The 24031-nt window shown below is 59.0% G+C and overlaps 2 protein-coding genes across 2 annotated transcripts; one reads left to right on the top strand and one right to left on the bottom strand.

Moving 5' to 3' along the window:
* The first annotated feature begins 499 nt into the window (after window positions 1-499).
* On the top strand, window positions 500-18233 carry LRRC51 (leucine rich repeat containing 51). Its single transcript, XM_066588394.1, has 5 exons — window positions 500-616; window positions 9931-10017; window positions 10330-10535; window positions 12313-12461; window positions 13868-18233. The coding sequence occupies exons 2-5, from the start codon at window positions 9939-9941 to the stop codon at window positions 14001-14003; spliced, it is 570 nt and encodes a 189-aa protein (XP_066444491.1). The 5' UTR covers window positions 500-616; window positions 9931-9938; the 3' UTR covers window positions 14004-18233.
* A 656-nt stretch (window positions 18234-18889) lies between these two features.
* Window positions 18890-22873, bottom strand: LAMTOR1 (late endosomal/lysosomal adaptor, MAPK and MTOR activator 1). Its single transcript, XM_066588395.1, has 5 exons — window positions 22719-22873; window positions 21577-21725; window positions 21402-21479; window positions 20666-20792; window positions 18890-19642 (listed from the first exon to the last, which is right to left on the bottom strand). Exons 1-5 carry the CDS (start codon window positions 22758-22760, stop codon window positions 19550-19552), a joined length of 489 nt encoding a protein of 162 aa, XP_066444492.1. The 5' UTR covers window positions 22761-22873; the 3' UTR covers window positions 18890-19549.
* Between the last annotated feature and the right edge of the window lie 1158 nt (window positions 22874-24031).

Genomic DNA, 24031 nt, shown 5'->3' with positions numbered 1-24031 from the left:
TCGGCGCTGCGCCTCCGCTCTCCTAAGTGCTCCGGTGGTCGCTGCCTGGGTGACCCCTTCAGGCGGGGTAGTTTGCCGCGGACCCTGCGCACGGACGTTCCCCAGCAATAGTAGCAGCAAAGCAGATGAGATCCACAAGCTGCAGAAAACCCGGGCGGAAACTGACAGGTGACGGGATCTAATTCCGCGCCACTATCGCCATTTCCGCTCAAGGAGGGGTGAATTCCACACAACAACATGAGTTTGAACATCAGGCGGCTCCACACCGTTCTCACGCAGAGGAAATACCGCAGATCTCCTGTGTGGATCTGCCCGTGTGAACAGGACGACTGCCTGCAGATCTACAGCAGGATAAAATTGCGACAAATCGTCGCCGTGTGATCGCAGCCTCGGCAGTGACTGCAGGTGTCCAGCAGATGGCAGCATTTCTCCGCAGATCTTCCTTTACAAAGAATGAGCGTCGCTATGACGACCGCTTTCTGGCCGAGCTCCCCATTTCCGGTCAGGTGATCTGTGTTTCCGGTCACATGGGCGGCTGTGTACTGTTACCATGGTGAACAGCGGCTGGTTAAGTCTCCGTGCAGTGAGGTGGCTGCGGGTGTATACCCGGTCTGAAGTAAGTGAACCCCGTATGGCGGCGATTATTGTTATATAGGAACCCAACAACACCATCATGTAGATGTAGCAACGCGCGGACATACAGGGGGGGCAGTCAATTCCCAAATCCATTGCCCAGAAAAAGCCGTAGTGCCCGGCACGGTGCAAAGGTTATGCCATACTGTGCCCAGGTGATGCCATGCTTTGCCTTGGTAGTGCCATACTGTGCCCAGGTAGTGTCAGTAGTCCATAGAGTCACCGTAGAGCGGCCGCCACTGACCTGTGTACCACAGCGACAATTCGCGGACAACATTGGTGCTACATGGAGGTCAGTCAGAAGTGTTGTCTCCCCTTAAGGTGGGCACCGAAAAAGTGCGTGAAGACACCCAGGGGGTGAGTGGGTCAGAGGGGGCATCGTCTTTCTGCAAGGAGAGCTCCCAGAATGGGTGTGAGGAGGCTTACAGGGCCACGCTCCTCTGGGGAATCTGCAGGTCAAACACACCGAGATTGGCAGATGGTGGGGAGCGGAAAGGGCACGGCGGGTAGTGGAGAAAAACACTGCTGGAGGGGTCAGGAGGAAGACAGAGGGGTCTGGAGTAGGAGGGGTCTGGAGTAGGAGGGGGACGGAGGGGTCTGAAGGAGGAGGAGGGGGACGGAGAGGTCTGAAGGAGGAGGAGGGGGACGGAGAGGTCTGAAGGAGGAGGAGGGGGACGGAGAGGTCTGAAGGAGGAGGGGGACGGAGAGGCCTGAAGGAGGAGGGGGACGGAGGGGTCTGGAGGAGGAGGGGGACGGAGGGGTCTGGAGGAGGAGGGGGACGGAGGGGTCTGAAGGAGGAGTAGGGGGACGGAGAGGTCTGAAGGAGGGGAACGGAGAGGTTTGAAGGAGGGGGACGGAGAGGTCTGAAGGAGGGGGACAGAGAGGTCTGAAGGAGGGGGACGGAGAGGTCTGAAGGAGGGGGACGGAGAGGTCTGAAGGAGGGGGACAGAGAGGTCTGAAGGAGGGGGACGGAGAGGTCTGAAGGAGGGGGACGGAGAGGTCTGGAGGAGGGGGACGGAGAGGTCTGGAGGAGGGGGACGGAGAGGCCTGAAGGAGGAGGAGGGGGACGGAGAGGCCTGAAGGAGGAGGAGGGGTACGGAGAGGCCTGAAGGAGGAGGAGGGGGACGGAGAGGCCTGAAGGAGGAGGAGGCGGACGGAGAGGCCTGAAGGAGGAGGAGGGGGGCGGAGAGGCCTGAAGGAGGAGGAGGGGGGCGGAGAGGCCTGAAGGAGGGGGACGGAGAGGCCTGAAGGAGGAGGAGGGGGACGGAGAGGCCTGAAGGAGGAGGAGGGGGACGGAGAGGCCTGAAGGAGGAGGAGGGGGACGGAGAGGCCTGAAGGAGGAGGAGGGGGACGGAGAGGCCTGAAGGAGGAGGGGGACGGAGAGGCCTGAAGGAGGAGGGGGACGGAGGGGTCTGGAGGAGGAGGGGTCTGGAGGAGGAGGGGTCTGGAGGAGGAGGAGGACGGAGAGGTCTGGAGGAGGACGGAGAGGTCTGGAGGAGGAGGACGCAGAGGTCTGGAGGGGGAGGAGGACGGAGAGGTCTGGAGGAGGAAGGGGGGACGGAGAGGTCTGGAGGAGGAAGAGGGGCGGAGAGGTGTAGAGGAGGGGGACTGAGAGGTGTGGAGGAGGGGGACTGAGAGGTGTGGAGGAGGGGGACTGAGGTGTGGAGTAGGAGGAGGACGGAGAGGTCTGGAGGAGGAGGAGGGGGACGGAGAGGCCTGGAGGAGGAGGGGGGCGGAGAGGCCTGGAGGAGGAGGAGGGGGGGGACAGAGGGGGACGGAGAGGTCTGGACTGAAGGAGGGGTCTGGAGCAGGAGGGGTCTGGAGGAGGAGGGGGACGGAGAGGCCCGAGGGGGGGGGGGGGACAGAGGGGGAGGGGGACGGAGAGGCCTGGAGGGGGGGGACAGAGGGGGACGGAGAGGTCTGGAGGAGGAGGGGGCGGAGAGGTCTGGACTGAAGGAGGGGTCTGGAGAGGGAGGGGGACTGAGGTCTGGAGGAGGAAGAGGATGGAGATTACTGGAGGAGGAGAGGAAGGAGGAGGAGGGAGGGGTCTGGGGGAGGAGGGGGACAGAGCTGTCTGAAGGAGGATGGGGGAAAACGGAGGGGTCTGGACGAGGGGCGACGGAAAGGTCTGGAGGAGGAGGAGAAAGGAGGGGTCTGGAGGAGGAGGGGGACAGGGGTCTGGAGGAGGGGGGGACGGAGGAGGGGTCTGGAGGAGGAGAGAAAGGAGTGGTCTAGAGGAAGGAGGGGTCAGGAGGAGGAGAGTGAGGAGGGGTCTGGAGGAGGAGGGGGACGGAGGAAGGAGGGGGACGGAGGAGGAGAGGAAGGAAGGCGAGGGAGGAGGGGGACAGAGGGGTCTGGAGAAGAAGGGATGTAGGAGGGGGACAGAGGAGGAGGGGGAAGGAGGGGTCTGGAGGAGGACAGAGGGGTCTGGAGGAGGACGAGGATGGAGAGGTCTGGAGGAAGAGGGTGGGGGGGATAGAGAGGTCTGGAGGAGGAAGGGGACAGAGGTCTGGAGGAGGAGGAGGGGGGCGGAGAGGTGTGGAGGAGGAGGAGGACGGAGAGGTCTGGAGAAAGAGGGGGACGGAGAGGCCTGGAGGAGGAGGGGGACGGAGAGGCCTGGAAGAGGAGGGGGACGGAGAGGCCTGGAGGAGGGGGACGGAGAGGCCTGGAGGAGGAGGGGGACGGAGAGGCCTGGAGGAGGAGGGGGGCGGAGAGGTCTGGAGGAGGAGGGGGGCGGAGAGGTCTGAAGGAGGAGGGGGGCGGAGAGGTCTGAAGGAGGAGGAGGGTGACGGAGAGGTCTGAAGGAGGGGGACGGAGAGGTCTGAAGGAGGAGGAGGGGGACAGAGAGGTCTGAAGGAGGAGGAGGGGGACAGAGAGGTCTGAAGGAGGAGGAGGGGGACGGTGAGGTCTGAAGGAGGAGGAGGGGGACGGAGAGGTCTGAAGGAGGAGGAGGGGGACGGAGAGGTCTGAAGGAGGGGGACGGAGAGGCCTGAAGGAGGAGGAGGGGGACGGAGAGGCCTGAAGGAGGAGGAGGGGGACGGAGAGGCCTGAAGGAGGAGGGGGACGGAGAGGCCTGAAGGAGGAGGGGGACGGAGAGGCCTGATGGAGGAGGGGGACGGAGAGGCCTGAAGGAGAGGAGGGGGACGGAGAGGCCTGAAGGAGGAGGGGGACGGAGAGGTCTGAAGGAGGAGGGGGACGGAGGGGTGTGGAGGAGGAGGGGGACGGATGGGTCTGGAGGAGGAGAGGGACGGAGAGGTCTGGAGGAGGAGGACGCAGAGGTCGGGAGGAGGACGGAGGGGGAGGAGGACGGAGGGGGAGGAGGACGGAGAGGGAGGAGGAGGAGGGGGACGGAGAGGTCTGGAGGAGGGGGGGGACGGAGAGGTCTGGAGGAGGAGGGGGGCGGAGAGGTGTAGAGGAGGGGGACTGAGAGGTGTGGAGGAGGGGGACTGAGAGGTGTGGAGTAGGAGGAGGACGGAGAGGTCTTGAGGAGGAGGAGGGGGACGGAGAGGCCTGGAGGAGGAGGGGGACGGAGAGGCCTGGAGGAGGAGGAGGGGGGGGACGGAGAGGTCTGGAGGAGGAGGGGGCGAAGAGGTCTGGACTGAAGGAGGGGTCTGGAGGAGGAGGGGGACAGAGGGGTCTGGAGGAGGAGGGGGACGGAGGGGTCTGGAGGGGGAGGGGGACTGAGAGGTCTGGAGGAGGAGGAGGACGGAGATTACTGGAGGAGGAGAGGAAGGAGGAGGAGGGCGGGGTCTGGGGGAAGAGGGGACAGAGCTGTCTGAAGGTGGATGGGGGAAAAGGGAGGGGTCTGGACGAGGGGCGACGGAAAGGTCTGGAGGAGGAGAAGAAAGGAGGGGTCTGGAGGAGGAGGGGGACAGGGGTCTGGAGGAAGGGGGGACGGAGGAGGGGTCTGGAGGAGGAGAGGAAGGAGTGGTCTAGAGGAGGAGTGGAAGGAGGGGTCAGGAGGAGGGGTCTGGAGGAGGAGGGGGACGGAGGAAGAGAGGAAGGAGGGGGACGGAGGAGGAGAGGAAGGAGGGCGAGGGAGGAGGGGGATGGAAGAGGAGGAGGGGGACAGAGGGGTCTGGAGAAGAAGGGGGATGGGGGATGGAGGAGGGGGACAGAGGAGGAGGGGGAAGGAGGGGTCTGGAGGAGGACGAGGATGGAGAGGTCTGTAGGAAGAGGGTGGGGGGGATAGAGAGGTCTGGAGGATGAGGAGGGGGACGGAGAGGTCTGGAGGAGAAGGGGAGGGACAGAGAAGTCTGGAGGAGGGGGACGGAGAGGTGTGGAGGAGGGGGACGGAGAGGTGTGGAGGAGGGGGACTGAGAGGTCTGGAGGAGAAAAGGGATGGAGAGGCCTGGAGGAGGAGGAGGGGGGGAGACGGAGAGGCCTGGAGGACGGGGAGGGGGACTGAGAGGTCTGGAAGAGAAAGGGGACGGAGAGGCCTGGAGGAGGAGGAGGAGGGGGGAGACAGAGAGGCCTGGAGGAGGGAGAGGGGGACAAAGAGGCCTGGAGAAGAAGAAGAGGTACGGAGAGGCCTGGAGGAGGGGGAGGGGGATGGAGCGGCCTGGGGGAGGAGGATGGAGCGGCCTGGGAGAGGGGGATGGAGAGGCCTGGAGGAGGGGGATGGGGACGGAGTGGTCTGGAGGAGGGGGATGGGGATGGAGTGGTCTGGAGGAGGGGGACAGAGGTCTGGAGGAGGAGGGGGATGGAGAAGTCTGAAGGAGGAGGGGGATAGAGGGGTCTGGAGGAGGAGGGGGACGGAGAGGTCTGGGGGAGGATGGGGAAAAACAGGGGTCTGGACGAGCAGCGACGGAGAGGTCTGGAGGAGGAGGGGTCTGGAGGAGGAGGGGGACGGAGGGGTCTGGAGGAGGAGGGGGACAGAGAAGGAGGGGCCTGGAGGAGGAGGGGGACGGAGGGGTCTGGAGGAGGAAGGGGAAGGAGGGGCCTGGAGGAGGAGGACAGAGAGGTCTGGAGGAGGAGGACAGAGAGGTCTGGAGGGGGACGGAGTGGTCTGGAGGAGGAGGAGGGGGATGGAGTGGTCTGCAGGAGGAAGAGGGGGACGGAGTGGTCTGGAGGAGGAAGAGGGGGACGGAGTGGTCTGGAGGAGGAGGAGGGGGACGAAGAGGTCTGGAGGAGGGGGACGGGGATGAAGAGGTCTGGAGGAGAAGGAGGGGCACGGAGAGGTCTGGAGGAGGAAGGGGACAGAGAGGTCTGGAGGAGGAGGAGGGGGGCGGAGAGGTCTGGAGGAGGGGGACAGAGAGGTGTGGAGGAGGAGGGGGATAGAGAGGTCTGGAGGAGGGGGACGGAGAGGTCTGGAGGAGGAGGACGGAGAGGTCTGGAGAAGGAGGGGGACAGAGAGGCCTGGAGGAGGAGGGGGACGGAAAGGCCTGGAGGAGGGGGACGGAGAGGCCTGGAGGAGGAGGGGGGCGGAGAGGCTGCTGACAAAGGCTACTATAGCCGAAACGCGTTCAGCGCGAACCTGTGAGCTGTATGGTTTTTTTTATTCAATAAAGAAAGACATTTTTTTTAACGGTAGCAGCTCCCCTCCACTTCTATTTTTTGCTTATGGGGGACGGAGAGGCCTGGAGGAGGAGGGGGACGGAGAGGTCTGGAGGAGGAGGAGGGGGACGGAGAGGTCTGGAGGAGGAGGAGGGGGACGGAGAGGTCTGGAGGAGGGGGTGGAGAGGTCTGGAGGAGGACGGAGAGGTCTGGAGGAGGAGGAGAAAGGAGGGGTCTGGAGGAGGAGGGGTCTGGAGAAGGAGGGGCCTGCAGGAGGAGGGGGAAGGAGGGGCCTGGAGGATGGGTCTAGATGGAGGAGGAGGAGGAGGACAGAGAGGTCTGGAGGAGGAGGAGGGGGTGGAGAGGTCTGGAGGAGGACGGAGAGGTCTGGAGCAGGAGGAGAAAGGAGGGGTCTGGAGAAGGAGGGGCCTGCAGGAGGAGGGGGAAGGAGGGGCCTGGAGGATGGGTCTAGATGGAGGAGGAGGAGGAGGACAGAGAGGTCTGGAGGAGGAGGAGGGGGACGGAGTGGTCTGGAGGAGGAGGAGGAGGGGGACGGAGTGGTCTGGAGGAGGAGGAGGGGGACGAAGAGGTCTGGAGGAGGAGGAGGGGGACGAAGAGGTCTGGAGGAGGAGGAGGGGCACTGAGAGGTCTGGAGGTGGAGGGGGACAGAGAGGTCTGGAGGAGGAGGAGGGGGACGGAGAGGTCTGGAGGAGGGGGACAGAGAGGTGTGGAGGAGGAGGGGGACAGAGAGGTGTGGAGGAGGAGGGGGACGGAGAGGTCTGGAGGAGGGGGACGGAGAGGTCTGGAGGAGGGGGACAGAGGTGTAGAGGAGGAGGGGGACAGAGAGGTCTGGAGGAGGAGGAGGACGGAGAGGCCTGGAGGAGGAGGAGGGGGACGGAGAGGCCTGGAGGAGGAGGGGGACGGAGTGGTCTGGAGGAGGAGGAGGGGGACGGAGTGGTCTGGAGGAGGGGGACGAAGAGGTCTGGATGAGGAGGAGGGGACGGGGACGAAGAGGTCTGGAGGAGAAGGAGGGGGACGGAGAGGTCTGGAGGAGGAGGAGGGGCACTGAGAGGTCTGGAGGAGGGGCACTGAGAGGTCTGGAGGAGGGGCACTGAGAGGTCTGGAGGAGGAGGGGGACAGAGGTCTGGAGGAGGAGGAGGGGGACGGAGAGGTCTGGAGGAGGAGGGGGACGGAGAGGTCTGGAGGAGGAGGGGGACGGAGAGGTCTGGAGGAGGCTGGCGGAGAGGTCTGGAGGAGGGGGGCGGAGAGGTCTGGAGGAGGGGGACGGAGAGGTGTGGAGGAGGAGGGGGACGGAGAGGTGTGGAGGAGGGGGACAGAGAGGTGTGGAGGAGGAGGACGGAGAGGCCTGGAGGAGGAGGGGGACGGAGAGGCCTGGAGGAGGAGGGGGATGGAGAGGCCTGGAGGAGGAGGGGGACGGAGAGGCCTGGAGGAGGAGGGGGACGGAGAGGCCTGGAGGAGGAGGGGGACGGAGAGGCCTGGAGGAGGAGGGGGACGGAGAGGTCTGGAGGAGGAGGGGGACGTAGAGGTCTGGAGGAGGAGGAGGGGGGTGGAGAGGTCTGGAGGAGGACGGAGAGGTCTGGAGGTGGAGAGGAAGGAGGGGTCTGGAGGAGGAGGAGGGGGACGGAGAGGTCTGGAGGAGGAGGGGGACGTAGAGGTCTGGAGGAGGAGGAGGGGGGTGGAGAGGTCTGGAGGAGGACGGAGAGGTCTGGAGGTGGAGAAAAAAGGGGGGGTCTGGAGGAGGAGGAGAGTGGGGTCTGGGGGAGGATGGGGGGGAACGGAGGGGTCTGGACAAGGGGCGACGGAGAGGTCTGGAGGAGGAGGAGAAAGGGGGTCTGGAGGAGGAGCGGGATGGAGAAGGAGGGGTCTGGAGGAGGAGGGGGACAGAGAAGGAGGGGTCTGGAGGAGGAGAGGAAGGAGGGTTTTGGAGGAGGAGTGGAAGGAGGGGTCTGGAGGAGGAGAGGAGGGATGTGGAGGAGAAGAGGGAGGAGGGGTCTGGAGGAGGAAGTGGAGAGGGATGAAGGGGTCTGGAGGAGGAGGGGGACGGAAGGGTCTGGAGGAGGAGAGGAAGGAGGGGGACGGAGGAGGAGAGAAGGGAGGGGTGTGGAGGAGAAGAGGGAGGAGGGGTCTGGAGGAGGAGGAGAGGGGTGGAGGGGTCTGGAGGAGGAGGGGGACGGAGGGGTCCTGAGGAGGAGGGGGACGGAGGAGGAGAGGATGGAGGAGGAGGGGTCTGGAGGAGGAGGGAGACGGAGGAGGAGAGGAAGGAGGGGTCTGGAGGACGAGGGGGACGGAGGGGTCTGGAGGAGGAGGGGGACAGAGAAGGAGGGGACTGGAGGAGGAGGGAGACGGAGGGGTCTGGAGGAGGAGGGGGAAGGAGGGGCCTGGAGGATGGGTCTGAAGGAGGAGGAAGACAGAGAGGTATGGAGGAGAAGGAGGAGGGGGACGGAGTGGTCTGGAGGAGGAGGAGGGGGACGAAGAGGTCTGGAGGAGGAGGAGGTGGACGAAGAGGTCTGGAGGAGGAGGAGGGGGACGAAGAGGTCTGGAGGAGGAGGAGGTGGACGAAGAGGTCTGGAGGAGGAGGAGGGGGACGGAAAGGTCTGGAGGAGGAGGAGGGGCACGGAGAGGTCTGGAGGAGGAGGGGGACAGAGAGGTCTGGAGGAGGAGGAGGGGGATGGAGAGGTCTAGAGGAGGGGGACAGAGAGGTGTGGAGGAGGAGGAGGACGGAGAGGTCTGGAGGAGGATGAGGAGGAGAGGGATGGAGAGGCCTGGAGGAGGAGGGGGACGGAGAGATCTGGAGGAGGGGGATGGAGAGGTCTGGAGGAGGACGGAGAGGTCTGGAGGAGGAGAGGAAGGAGGTGTCCCGAGGAGGAGGGGGACTGAGGCGTTTGGAGGAGGAGGGGTCTGGAGGAGAAGGGTCTGGAGGAGTAGGGGGGCGAAGCGGTCTGGAGGAGGAGGGGAGGACAAAGGTATCTGGAGGAGGGGGACGGAGGGGTCTGGAGGAGGCAGGGGATGGAGGGGTTCGGAGGCGGGGGACGGAGGGGTCCGGAGGAGGAGGAGGTGGACGAAGAGGTCTGGAGGAGGAGGAGGGGGACGGAAAGGTCTGGAGGAGGAGGAGGGGCACGGAGAGGTCTGGAGGAGGAGGGGGACAGAGAGGTCTGGAGGAGGAGGAGGGGGATGGAGAGGTCTAGAGGAGGGGGACAGAGAGGTGTGGAGGAGGAGGAGGACGGAGAGGTCTGGAGGAGGAGAGGGATGGAGAGGCCTGGAGGAGGAGGGGGACGGAGAGATCTGGAGGAGGGGGATGGAGAGGTCTGGAGGAGGAGAGGAAGGAGGTGTCCCGAGGAGGAGGGGGACTGAGGCGTTTGGAGGAGGAGGGGTCTGGAGGAGAAGGGTCTGGAGGAGTAGGGGGGCGAAGCGGTCTGGAGGAGGAGGGGAGGACAAAGGTATCTGGAGGAGGGGGACGGAGGGGTCTGGAGGAGGCAGGGGATGGAGGGGTTCGGAGGCGGGGGACGGAGGGGTCCGGAGGAGGAGGGGGACGGAGGGTCCCGCAGCAGTGTACTCCCCTTCCTAAATTTCGGAGTCCTGTGTATTTGGGTGTCAGATACGATCGCTGACATGTCTGTGCAGCCTTCCTGTACTGATAGTTTCCAGGGTCCTTGCCCTCTCGGGACCATTCAGGGTTTGGTGGTGGGACACCCAGGACCGGACGTACAATCTAGGACTGTTCCGCTGGGTCTCGGACGCACGAGGCACAGACATTTACGGCTCATTATATTTTCCTTGCAGGTTCCACGATGAGTAAGCGCATCGACAACAGCTGTGACTCGGCGCCCCCTGTGGATCTGGCGTTTAAGTGCATCAACTCCATGGAAGGTAAGGGCCAATCATCACTCGGTTCTGCCCTAAACGCGTCTGTAATGGCCAATATCTATCTTCAGCGCAAAATCAGAAGGGCCATCCGTAAAACTCAAGCATGGCCGATGGGTTGGGGGTTAACGTGGCCTAGCCAGCCCAGTGCCATGTGTGGGTATGGTCCCGGTAAAGCGCTGTGCAGAGTATACCAGCAGCCTGTTGGTGGCGGCGCAGCAACAATACATCTCTGGGTCACACCCAATATGGCCGCCCTTCCCACTCCAAAACCCCACATGCGTCCCAAGGCTAATAGTATGTCTTTGTACCCCACAGACGTGCTGCAGGAGGACCCCCGCCAGGGCATAAAACCCATAAGGCGCTGTGAAGACGGGAAGCTGATGAGTCGGGCGCTACGGCTGAACAATAACACGCTGACCGACCTCCACGGCTTCAGAGACGTAATGGAGAAGCTGCTGAGCGACGCGGCGCGCCTCTGCTGGATAGACCTGTCCTTCAACGATCTGCCCAGCGTAGACCCTGTAAGCCGCTCTGTGGGGGACTCCGCCCCTGGCAGGCGTATAGTATTGCGGTCGAGTATTTCAGGGGGTGGGCGGGGCTTACAGACTGAGAGCCGCCTACTAGAAGCGATTTCCCCAGCAACGCGGAGTCCTCTAGAAGCGTGTCCTAGTCTCGTACGGCTTATTTACGTGGGTGTCAAAAGCGCACAAATTCTGTGTATTTGCGTAACGCGCAGAACTCACATGATGTATTAACCCCTCGTTCTCAGTGGGTTAATTTACACGAGTGACTTTTCTCTCGCACTGATAGTGCAAGATGGGAAAACTGCATTTTCCATTTTTAGGCCCTTCCGGCCCGAGAATGGATCCTGTGAGGTCTCGCACATCGCACGGCATACGCAAGGGGTGTCCGTCTGTTGTGCAACGCGAATAGCGTCAGGAGAATCTCGGGCACAATTTGCAATCTCCCACGTAATTTTGACTTGAGCGCTTACACAGGTGAGAAAATCGCACGAGTTCTGTGTGTTTGAGTGACTACAAGAAGGAGTAGAGTGCAGCATAGCAGTGCAGAATATTACAGGGCAGAAGGGCTGATCTTGTGGGGGTCTACAGAGCTGAGTAGTGGAAGTAGTAGAGTGCAACATAGCAGCACAGAGTATTACAGGGCAGAAGGGCTGATCTTGTGGGGGTCTACAGAGCTGAGTAGTGGAAGGAGTAGAGTGCAGCATAGCAGTGCAGAGTATTACAGGGCAGAAGGGCTGATCTTGACGGGGTCTACAGAGCTGAGTAGTGGAAGGAGTAGAGTGCAGCATAGCAGTGCAGAGTATTACAGGGCAGAAGGGCTGATCTTGTGGGGGTCTACAGAGCTGAGTAGTGGAAGGAGTAGAGTGCAGCATAGCAGTGCAGAGTATTACAGGCAGAAGGGCTGATCTTGTGGGGGTCTACAGAGCTGAGTAGTGGAAGTAGTAGAGTGCAGCATAGCAGCACAGAGTATTACAGGGCAGAAGGGCTGATCTTGTGGGGGTCTACAGAGCTGAGTAGTGGAAGGAGTAGAGTGCAGCATAGCAGTGCAGAGTATCACAGGCAGAAGGGCTGATCTTGTGGGGGTCTACAGAGCTGAGTAGTGGAAGGAGTAGAGTGCAGTATAGCAGTGCAGAGTATTACAGGGCAGAAGCGCACATCTTGTTGGGGTCCACAGAGCTGAGTAGTGGAAGGAGTAGAGTGCAGAGTATTACAGGGCAGAAGGGCTGATCTTGTGGAGGTCTACAGAGCTGAGTAGTGGAAGGAGTAGAGTGCAGCATAGCAGCACAGAGTATTACAGGGCAGAAGGGCTGATCTTGACGGGGTCTACAGAGCTGAGTAGTGGAAGGAGTAGAGTGCAGCATAGCAGCACAGAGTATTACAGGGCAGAAGGGCTGATCTTGTGGGGGTCTACAGAGCTGAGTAGTGGAAGTAGTAGAGTGCAGCATAGGAGTGAAGAGTATTACAGGGCAGGAGGCGCTGATCTTGTGGGGGTCTTCAGAGCTGAGTAGTGGAAGGAGTAGAGTACAGCACAGCATAGCAGCACAGAGTATTACAGGCAGAAGGGCTGATCTTGTGGGAGTCTACAGAGCTGAGTAGTGTAAGGAGTAGAGTGCAGCATAGCAGCGCAGAGTATTTCAGGAGAGTAGGGTGCAGGACCTCATTGAACATTAGAGACTGTGAGTGTTACACAGCAAAAGGACAGGGACTCCAGCAGCACAGAGTATTGCAGGAACGGTGTGCTGATTACAATGTTTTTTGGTCCTGTGTCCGGCAGGTCCTCACTACGTACCGCGATCTGTCTGTGCTCAACCTGCATGGAAACAGCATCAGTGATCTGAGTGAAGTGGACAAACTGGCCGCCCTGCCGAACCTAAAGAGCCTCTCCCTTCATGGCAACCCCATAGAAACAGAGAAGGGGTACAGGTGAGCCCACGCTGACCACCACAAACACTGGAAATGGGGTTGTCTCGCGTTAGAAAAACACAGCGCCCCCCTTGTCTGTTGGTTGTGTCTGATATTGCAACTCAAATTCCATTCACTTCAATAGAGCCGAGCTGCAGAACCGCACACGACCCACGGACAAGTATCCTTACTGGCACCACTGAATTACATCTGCTGCCATTACTTTTTTTAATTGTTTTCATAGCGTTCACCATGTGAGATAAATCATTGTCTCGGTCGCCACGGACGCCGTAACATTTACTGCTTTACAAAACTCCTTTTGGTATTTAATTCATTTAAAAAGGGTTTTTGTGGAGAAAAATTAGTTTTTTTTAAACTAGGATAATACACTGCATTAGGCTTAGTGTAATGCAGTACCTATGCCAGCAGCCTATTAGACTCTGCTGGAGGCGGGGCCTAAAAGGCTGAGTTACATGGCAGACATGGAGACCTTTGTCAGGCTTCCGGTTGCCATGAGAACCCAATAGTAACTTGCAAGCGCACTGCGGGTGCTGATGGGTGCCAGAAAAAGCTCCCTGTCATCTGCTTACAAGCTGCACTGGCATGTAAGGGGTTAAACTGCTGCGATCTGGGGTTTCTCCATATCTGGCTGTTAGAGCAGGAGCCGGGCGGTCAGTAGTCCACTGAGCCACCGCCTTAAAAAGATGTCTGTGCAGGTTTAAAGCTCATTGATGAGGTTAGTAAAAAAGGTGGATTGTGGTCGCTAAGGGGTTAAAAAGTACCTTTTAGTTACGACATACGCTTCTTGCCGCCATCCTCTGAGCCCCGCAGCCGTTTACCGTTCTTCCATCAGTGGCGCCGTGCGAGGCAAGCACTGAGCTAAATAATGGTTTACTTGGATAGTTCGGGCTTTTCCGGATGCGGTGGCAGCAGTTAGGTTTATTTTTTATTGTTTTGTGGGAAAAGGGAGAAATGGGTCAATTTCTAATATTTTAACATTTTCTTTATTTAAATAGTTTTTCCCTTGACGGCTCTTCTTTCCGTGCGCTCGGGGGGCTGTGAACTGGCGGTATCCGATTATTACCGGTCACACATTCAACCACAGGCAGGGCTTCATGGGGAGCGCCTGCAGTAACTAGTGGCCCCCGGATGGCTGTTGGGCAGGAGGACCCCTCTGGCTGATGGCTTACATGTCGCGGTCTGGATGGGCAGCTCGTTCTGCCAGTTGGCACCGCCCCCAGCCCGCTTCATACCCAACAGCCATGTACGCCACAGAGGAGGAAGGGGTTAATGCATTTCATGGCTCCGTGCCACCTCTGGGTGCACCTGGGCACCCCAATACTGGCACCCTCCAGAGATCAGATGTATGACGGGGAAAGGGCGTCTTCTTGTCCTGTGGAGCTGACACTCACTTTGTACCATTCCAGGTCCTACATCCTGTGTCTTCTGCCCGGTCTCAAGTCTCTGGACTTCAGTGCCGTCACCAAGCAAGATCGCGTCACCGCTGAGGTCTGGAGGCGGATGAACCTGAGGCCCAAACACAGCAAGAGGACCAAGGAGTGACGGGGGCTGCGACAATAATGGCCCCCTCAAACAGAACTAGTGCCTGCTGGACCTTCGCCCGTGTCGTGCCTGCTGGACCTTCGCCCGTGTCGTGTGCCTGCTGGGCGCTCATTGTGTACATCCAGAGTCTAAGAACCTGCACAGAGCTGGCGTTGTGACGCTATGACACGAGCGCTGGCCGTTGCCGCTAACGGTCTCCCAACCATGGGCGGGCGGAATCTGGAAGCGCAGGAGTAGCCCAGCAATTAGCGCTATTATACATCATTAACACCCATGTAATAGCGCTAATTGTCAGCCTGCGCTCGTGTGATGGCGGCCAAAGGTTACTCGCACATGGGGGTTTTAAATGTTATGTCCAAGTGCAGCTCGCATCAGACAGCGCTCGGATATCCTGTCCGCTGCGCCAAACACCGCGCGCCGACGTGTTGTCCTCCTCTTCTCGGATGAGAACATGCTGCCATTTTATTTTAATTGGGCTTTTTTTTTAAACTCCAACTCCTCCTCATCCTGCTGTAGCTCCGCCCAGCCACGGGCGCCAGTGGACGTGGGATCTTGCCAATAAAGTTGGCAAAATCATTTGTCTGTTGGTAGCCACAACGGAGCCTCAGCCGCACGCCGGCACCTGAGCGGGACCCCCGCTGCCGGGCTCATTCACATGGGAGAATGTAGCGTCGCTGAATACTCTGCCGCCACCGAAACCCACAAGCGGGATGTGCGAACACTCAGTGATACGCTTGCCATATACGTAGCTGCGCTGTCTCTCTATTTCAGTCCGTAATACAGAACAACGTGGGACACGCTGCGGGTTTTATTGCTCCGTATTATACGTATTTACACCCGTGTGAATGAGCCCCCCGGCTGCCATTATCCTGTGTTTTCCTGACAATTGTCGGGCTGCACCTGCAGGCGCCGCTCGGCCATTGGCGTTATTACACAAGTGAGAGCAGCTGGCAGAGCTGCTGTAACGATGCCAAGTGCCAGGTGATTCCTGAGCCTACAGGTGCTGCGCGCCAATTGTCGGGAAACATGAGTGCTAACGGCTCATCATACAATTGTCGGGAAACATGAGTGCTAACGGCTCATCATACAATTGTCGGGAAACCGCGGCCCCGGCCGCAGCCGCTAGTGTTTGTGTATCCGCGCCCTTAGGCTACTGGCGAGTGCGATGGCGAGCCACAAAACTCCAGATATGACGCGAGCCAATGGGCGTTTTACATGCGAAGGCGCGGTGTCTTTCATTCAGAGCCGCCGCATCCCTTCTGTGATCCTTGGGTTTGTGTTTCAGACGCGTCAGAAGATCACACGTGTTCGCAATTGATTTCAATGGTAAGCATCACATCGCAGTCGCGGGCGCGGCACACGGCCTGCAGGTTCCATTGAAAACAAAGGGTGAAACGTTCTGCGGGACAGCGAGAGATGAGACGTGCTGCGATGTTTATCCTCATAGCATCGCATCTCGCCCTCGTGTGCACGTAGCCTTAACATATGTCCAAAAGCGCAGTAAAACGGTTGTTTCGGCCGCGGTGTTTTCTGAACGCATCCGTGAGAGCGGCCTTAGGATAGAAGAGAGATGGTCCAGACTCAGCTGGGAGCAGGACTGCGGCAGAACACATCATTGTGTAAACCATGTTCATAGTCAGTGACAGCAAGCAGAGCTCTTGGAAATGGTGAAACACGGAGACCGGAAGCGCACTAAACCTTACTGCTGCAGGCGGTAGACTACGGGCCAGCAGCCAGGGGGTTAATAACAACCGTTGTAAAATGCAGAAGAGGTTTTGTGGCTTCTGCCATCAGCGGGGACCATTAGTCACAGGAGAGCAGAGCACTCCATCACGGCGCCACCTCTAACCGCAGACTCGGGGCTCATCCCCGCGGGTGGATACGGTGTTGGTGTGTTTCGCGCACCCGGATTGTGCAGATTTACAGGGATTTTCACACACGCCAAATATTAGCGCAATAAGATCACGTTGATTTCTCCTGCCTCCACGCGTGACTATATAATGGCGATGCACGTGGCTATATAATGGCGATGCGCGTGGCGGGCGTAGGCGCTGCCCATTTACGGAAGCCCATTGACTTAATGGGAAATTTTGGTCCATAAATATGAACAAAAACAGGAAGGGCGCCGTTGTTTATCTCATGCAACCGCAGCATGCGTGAAAAATACGTCTGACTAACCCAACACGCCCGTGGGATTGACCCCTGGGGGTCGTTCGCACAGACGTATTTGCGCTCCGTATTTCGTGTATAATGCAGAGCTGACACCCCATTGGTTTGCGTACGGCTGTTCACACCTGCGCTTTTCATGCCCGTTTCCACTAAAGCGCTGACAGCGTGCGCCGCGCAGCTGATCACACGGACCCTGGACGATCCGGGATGGTGGACTAGCCTGAGGATCAGTGGCTTCCTCCCTGGAAACCCCTTTAATCTTGCAGTTTTGAGGAGGTGCAGCGCCCACGCCTGTAGGGGTAACACTGCGGCGCAGAACAATTCCCTCGTACAGACGATGCAGACGGATTAGTCGTATAGTCAATGGCCGATCCTTCTGGTCCTTGTGGAGGCGCAGGCGCCCTCGGAGCGGTCTGCCAGCGGCACACTCCATAAGTCGGGCGGAGGGGTTGTCGGCCCGCTCAATGAGCTATTGCAGCAGTACAGGCCTCTTCATACAACTCGCTGCAGCAGGACAAGTTAGAGCCACAGTCCGGGCCCGGAGAGACAAAGATGGCCGCCACGCTCCCACGACCACCTGATGCACCCTGTACGAGGCACGGCTCCTGGTTTAAATAACCCACATTTGTCAAACTCGAGGCCTTCAGGCCGAATCTGGCCCTCCACGTCATTTTATGTGACCCGCGACGAGGTCTGCCCACAGAAGGCCCGACTCTCCACTTGCCCCGGGAGCGGGGGCCATCTTGGGTTCTGAGCTCCGGCGCACCTCCACACCGCTCTGTTCAGCAGATCCCAGGTGGCGGCTCAGCTCTGCCAGCCCTACCTGGGCACCCAGCCACCCACCAAGGCAGCAAGCTCAGTTCTGAAGAGGTGGAAGGGGGAAACCCATCATAGTGCGGGGAGCGCTTACATTTAGGGCTCATTCACAGCGGCGGATGCAGCGGTCTCACAGCACATTTACTGTTTATTTGGACCTTCTTGCGTTTTCACATTTTCCGATATGAATCAGCGGTGTTGAAGTTGTCCTCATTATGCTCATAGAAAATACGCCCGCAATATGGGGCACAAATACACCCATAATGCTGATACGGCCCTCGGTGTCTGACCCCCCCTCCCCCCTGGATTAGCCAGTGCTGCCCCCGTATGTATACTAATGTTCGGTGGGCATCAGGTAGTCGTTCAGCCATCCTTGTTTCTCCGGACGGTCGCCTTCTCACCCCTTTGGCCAAGTCCAACCTCTTAGCAAAAAGATCAGATTAACCCCGTATTGTCCCCAGGATTCCCCGGCCATATACACACAGATGATAGGAGATTCTATTCCAACTCTATCCGGAGGAGCGGTACCACACGGGCCGAGAACCGCTCACACCAGTGATTTGGGGCAACCATTGGCACAGGTAAACACAGCCTAAACGGCACGGAGCCAGAAGTCGCCCCGTTGTGGCATGTCGCTCTGCTTCAGCTCACTGAACTGCAATGGCTGCAGAGCGGCTTCTCGGTCTGTGGAAGCAGGAGGCGCCCAATCAACCAACGAATCCCGTTTACTGAGAATGGAGGCGAGCGAACAATCCCCATCCCACTCCGCTTCCATGTGTATTATCGCTGGATTGGCTGTCGGTGCTTCTGCAGCGGTCGTCCCGTGTAAGAGGGACCCTCATTCCCTCGGCAGGTTAGACACCGTGTCCAATAGGAAGGCAGAGAGAGGCTTTAAAGGGGTCACTTCAAGATGCACGACCCTCAGGGGGGCGACTTCCCTGCTCGCGGTGGCCCTAGGGAGGAGCTGCTGCAGGTAGACATAGTATTAGCGGACAGGCTGCACATTAACAGGCGCTGGTCATCTCTCGGGACGTAGCGGGAGGACCCCGCTCTATCGCGTTCATTGGCCCTATTAGGACAAGCGGCCGATATAGACAGCAGGGGGCTCATCAGTTTTACTGACAGTATAGCTGATGCTGATGCATACGCCGGCCCCCGGCCCCTGCCGAGACGCCACCAGATGAGGCGCTGGTATGTCTTAACACATTTGTTGTACCTACAGCATTAAACACTGCTCTCAGTAAACATGGTGGAGTGTTCTGTAGTCTGCCCAGTCTTGTATACACCAGCGCTGCCGCCATCTCGCCTACATCATCCCCTTTGCCCCGGCAGTAGGGGAGGCGCTGACCACCTTCTCACAGGCGACTCAGCTAGACACGGGAGAGCTGGAGTGACTAGGTCAGGTGGGTCGAACTCGTCAACAAGGGCCACATCAGCATCACAGTCACCTGCAAAGAGCCAATCATAAGACTGTAAACTGCCCAGTGGGCAGAGAAAAGGAAACATTCTGGGAGTCGGCAGAACCGGGGGAAAGAGTCCCAAACAATTCCTTGGGGCAGAGACGGCCCTCACGAGGCTACCAGCTGTGGAACACAACGTCCCCTCTGCTCCGCATAGCGGGATACGGACAGGCGGGCAGAGCAGACTGGTAGCGAGGACCGGCCACCGGCCGGCTACAACCGAGTCCACAGTGCGCCCGAGAGTCTTCCCAGCAGCTCCGGACCCTCGGATATAGAAGAGCCTCTGTTGGGTCCACGACGCGGTGGTCGGATTCAACCGACGGGCCTTGAGTTTGACGCACACGGTCTAGGAAGTGTCGCCTGCACACCGGACAGCCGTTCGCGGCCTCGGAGAAGGACGACGCTGAACTTTATTCGTGTAAAAACAGAAGAGACGAGCCGCACCGAGGAAACCATTTAATCTACAGCGGGGGAGGGGAGTAAAAAAGGGGAAACAGAGGTGGGGCCGCACGCAGATTACTCCAAACCGTTCAGTTTTACATCGATTTATTACAATTATGTCTGAAAATAGAGACAGAAGGAAACGAAGTCTCGGCTTCCATCCAGTCTACTCATCGGGCACGGCGGCTGGCACCCGCGCTGGGCACCGCCGCGCCACACGGGGTCTGCTTGTACTTTATGGGACTCGAAGGTCAAAACAATGTAAACATCCCTGGGTAGATAAGATCTGTGCAATTAGTAGTAGGGTGGGGTTATGGGAAATGATCGGGGGGGGGGGGGGGGGGGGGGATGACTGGGCAAGGAGGACTATTACCCAGAACGCCCTGCTCCCCTCTAGTGACTAAATAGAGCGTGTCCTGTGTGCGATGAATAGACTGCAGACGCCACACCAACTATTACACACGTTAATCCTTCACCTCGGCCAAAATCAACGGTGGCAAAAGGGAAACAAGAAAGGGTTAATTCATTAGACCTGAACGGATCCATCGGCGGGAAATCTCACCATCCCAGGTAATAAAGCATAAGAGACGGCGGGCGAGAGTCAGTGCGAGTGTATGGTGGGGGGAGGGGTGACAGTGTGGGGGTGGGGGTGCAGACGGTTTATGGGATCCCAAACTGTACAACGAGATCCTCCTTGGCGTCCACGCGGATCTGCGAAAGTGCACTGAAGGCGTAAGCTGCTATCTTTGAAACCTGAAACACAAGACAAAAAGGTGACGAGTCGTCAAATTGTGGAGAGACAAGCCGAATACAAGGGCGGCCATTGCTGAGAAACGGCAACTCCATGCAGCAGTCACGCTCAATCACCACTCCACCCACACAGGGGACTCGGCCCCCGTTGTCACGGGCAGTGGGGGTCCCGGACAGCAGACATTTAGCAGCGGTGCTTTTAATCATCACGCTATGAAACCTTCTGTGACTCGCTAATGGAACGTGTAGTGACCATCTTATCCATCTCAAGATCTCTGCTTGTTGTCAGTGAGTGGGGACAGCCAGTCACCTGGGAGAGGAGAGGTTATGTTATAAAGTATCCAGTCGAGACGATCACTTGGACTCCACTGATACATTGTAACCAACCTCCAGGATAGGGGAAAGGATTGTCTAGACTGGATACAACTGTAACAAACCCTCAGCTCTGAGAATTAGGTCAGGAGGCGTTTGTCGGCCTCAGGGAAGTAAACAGTTAATGTTCTAATTTGTTGACAGCAAGCAGAGATATGGAAGATGGCAAGTATTTGAAACAAAGTACATCAGAAAGTTACTTAAAGAGATTTTCCAGAACTTATTAGTTTTAAGTAATTCTAGCTTTTTAATTTTTTTTTAAGAATTGCACATTCCCCTCCCCCGCAGCCCCCTGCCCAGCGCTGCAGCCCCGTGCCCGCCGCACAGAACGCCGGAGCAGCGGCAGGCGGTCACGTGCCGTGCATTGCGCATGTGACCACTCGGCCATTCACACTCTTCAACAGCTTCCATGGCCGCTGAAGCCTGTGATTGGCTGAGCGGTCACATACACAATATACAGCGCATGACCGCCCGCCGCTTCATCCGGGTTCCGTGCGGCACCGAGGCTGCAGCGCCGGACGGGGGGCTGCGGAGAGCATTCAACTATTATTCATATTAAGTCCTTTTAAGGCACAGAAACCCCCCAGAACTTCTCATACAATCGTTACCCAAGACAGGCCACGTCCCCCCATCCCCACAGGAGCGGAGCGTTACCTGCTGTATGTCTGCATAAGGGACTGGGTCGCTGGCAAGTATTTGGTGTGGCTGGGCAGTGAGCGAGGGCAGAGGGGGCACCTTCCTCCAGTGGGTTAGGTTGCTGCTGAGTTTTGCCAGCTTTGTGCTGTAAAGAAACAAGATTAGAAAACCATCAGGAGAACAAACGGCAGGCCTGATCCCTGGTGGGCCGGTGTGCAGAGGGGGCCTCAAACAATAGACTATGAGAACCGGCAAGAAGGAGAACCGACTCCAAAGACCCCCACAACCCCTGAAAACACAGACATAAGAGTAACTGCACAGAGAATGAGGACAGCTCTGCCAGCGCCGATCCCTGGTGGGCCGGTGGAAGGAGAACGAAGACAACAAGAAGTCGTCAACGTCATCAAATATCAAAACACAGAGAGCTAGTAAAGCAGGAGAGGGAAGTGATAGACGCTAATAGCAACCGTCCAGAGGATGCGAGGAGCAGCCGGACTCCAGCGCTGATCCCTGGTGGGCCGGTGGAAAGAGAACAATGCAAAGAAGACCACATCAAACACCAAAGACCCCCGATTCCCTCTTCTGCTTTGCTGATTAATACACAAGAAGCAGCAGCCATGTGCCAGGAGTGCCGCCCCGATATAATACAGCAGTCTGCTATCATCCTCATTACCCCACTACCCCTGTATATCTGCATCCTGCATACCCCCCCCCCCCCCCCCCCCCCCCCAGATAGCAGACCTCCGCTCCTTACCTATACTGTCTGGCCCGGTCCATACATTCGTGCTGCTCCATCCCCTGGGACTCTACGGCTGATACATCGATGATGTTCCTGCAGGAAGGAGAGAAGGAGATAAGAGTGGAAACCGATTGGGTGTAACTGTGCGCCCCCTACAGCAGGCCGGCCGCACTGCACCCCTCACACTTACTGTGCGGTCCTCGCCAGGATCCGGGACAGCAGCGCCTGCTCATCCGTCCGAGCAGACGGGTTGTTTGTAGAATTGGGTTCCGATCCATTTGGGGTCCTGTTAGGGAGGGTCTCATTGGGGGGCAACAAGTGCTGCCTTTCTCCCTGGTCCTAGAGGGAGAGGATAGAACAGTCTTTGATGCATCGGACCCCCATAAAGTAGTTCCCAACCCCCTCGGTCCTATCCATATAAACATACAAGTGCGATGTGTATATAGCGCCCGCTCAGTACCATCCGTATACAGCCCGCCCCCTGGTGGTGACAACAGAAAACCCGCTGAGCTTTCAGACGCTGGAGATCAGCTTGAACAATGGCAAATCCCCCCAACCACCAAAGGCACAGCGCCCCCTATTGGAGAGAGCGCCCCGGCCGACTGCAGGGATCAGAAAAGCTCCAGGAATAACCGCAGCCGCTCGCAGGTAAACATCGCAGCGACGACCCGAGGGGGAGGGGTGTGCAGCAGGGTGAGCCAGAGGTGGTGGTGGGGGGGGGGGGTGCCAGGGCAAGCCCACAGGGGAGCGGCATGTGGTCCAGCCCTCCTGGCATGTTTGGTGGCCCGGTAACACGTCCCCCTCCACCACCTCTCACACGTCGCCGGCGCCCCCAGCCGCGAGGAGCGCTGCATCGTACCGGGGATCATCCCATGTAACGCAGTCCGGCGGGGTCAGCGGCACGGGATTGGTGGAGGATGCGGGCAGCACTCAGTGCCCACGTGCCATCCGCAGCCCCCGTGCCGGATCCTCGCCGCGCCGGTCACCAGGAAGCTCTCGCCGTTAAAGTGGCGCCTCAGTCATATCGTACGGAGACGCGAGGAGGTCTGCACCAACTGCGCGGAGGAGGCGGCGGCGGCGGCGCGGCTACGACCGGAGGTCATGTGACTGAGCGCTGCACAAGTCCCAAATCACAGATAAGGGCAACATTCCCTGATCACATGACCTCCTCCACAGACACCGGCAGACAACCTGAGGAGGCGCCGCACCACATCATTATTCATGGCCGGAGGGGGAAAGTCAAAGAAGGAAACTCGGGGCCCTTCAGTTGTCCGGTGGGGCCCTTGAAGTCACGTGCCGTCGCGCTGCCACTCCCACGGCCTCCACACTCACCCCCTTGCCGCTCTCCGACTCCCCGCTGTAGCAGCAGCCCATGTCCGCTCGGGGCAGCTCGGAGAGACCAACAACTCTCCACTATCACATGACCACAGGAAGCCGCCACGGAACTTCCGCTTCCGGGCTACGCGCGGCACGTGACCCGTCGCCGTGGAGACCGGAGTCTATGCGCGCGCAGCTCTGCAGTTAACCCTTGCGACAGGTTACTGGACGATGTAAACACTAGAGGGCGGGGCTAGATGTAACAGCCAATCACATCGCTGCTTTCAAGTTTTAACCAGCACTGGGCAATGAGTGACGGCCGCTGATTGGTTGCTGCGGGTAACGTGCCTTGTTAGGCTGAGGTCACACCTGGCAACCAAAAACTGCCATAAAGGGAGTCTTTACAGCGAATCGGGGTGACTTTACAGGCGAATGCTAGTTTTATCCACGACGATGAGCGGTCGTGTATAAAACCGGCCGCTGGGAGCCCATTGGCCGCCACAAGCCGCCTCCTCCTCTCTGCGTCCGCACTGCAGATCTGTAAACCACAGCGAAAAGGTCACGAATCCCCGCGGCTTCTGAGACGCACGACGGATGACTTAAAAAGAAAGGCTTGAGTTTTTTCCATGTTTTCCGCGTTTCTGGGTGTTTATTGGCATGTGAGCGCCATTCTTTTGAACGCAGTCACGTTCAGGATGGACGTTCTGTCGCTCCGCACTGCAGTGACGGAAAAACCCGCCGCGCGTCCTTTAGTCTCATATCGCCCGTTGTTTAATGGGACAGGAAAGCACATCGTACGGCGGCCGGCGCGGCGCGGTCTCACGCTGAAAACGATGAGGACTCACACCAATCCTCCGATGTGGCTGTAGGCTGCGCCGCAGGACCACCGCCGTACTGATGGGAGGCGCTATTATCGGACGTTCCCGAGCGCGATAGAGGGCTGAGTGTTGCGGCACGATATCGCGCTCGGCGGTGTAGCCTAAGCCACGGCGTAGCAGCCGGTCACATGGCCACGTAAATACACTCCATGTTTCTGCAACCGTAAATCTCCTGCGCCGGCGTATGTCGTCCGCGGGTGTTTGTACGTGCAAATACACTGCATACCTGCGCACGTAAAACAATACGCAGAAGGAGCGGTCTGCAGAGAGGTCCACGCCGGGCTGTATTGGCACCGGCCGTTCTCTTCAGTAGGCCATTGCAATGCGTAATACGCCAGGCGGGACGCGCCGCGTATTTATTCACGTCAACATCGTGTGAAAATTGCGCTCCTGCGGGCGAACCTGTAGAAATCAACGGCTCCAATCACTGCAGGACGCGAGAGCTGAGGG

Source organism: Eleutherodactylus coqui, chromosome 1 (assembly GCF_035609145.1).
Source record: "Eleutherodactylus coqui strain aEleCoq1 chromosome 1, aEleCoq1.hap1, whole genome shotgun sequence".
Lineage (NCBI taxonomy): Eukaryota > Metazoa > Chordata > Amphibia > Anura > Eleutherodactylidae > Eleutherodactylus > Eleutherodactylus coqui.
This window is presented reverse-complemented; position numbering and strand designations above follow the sequence as displayed.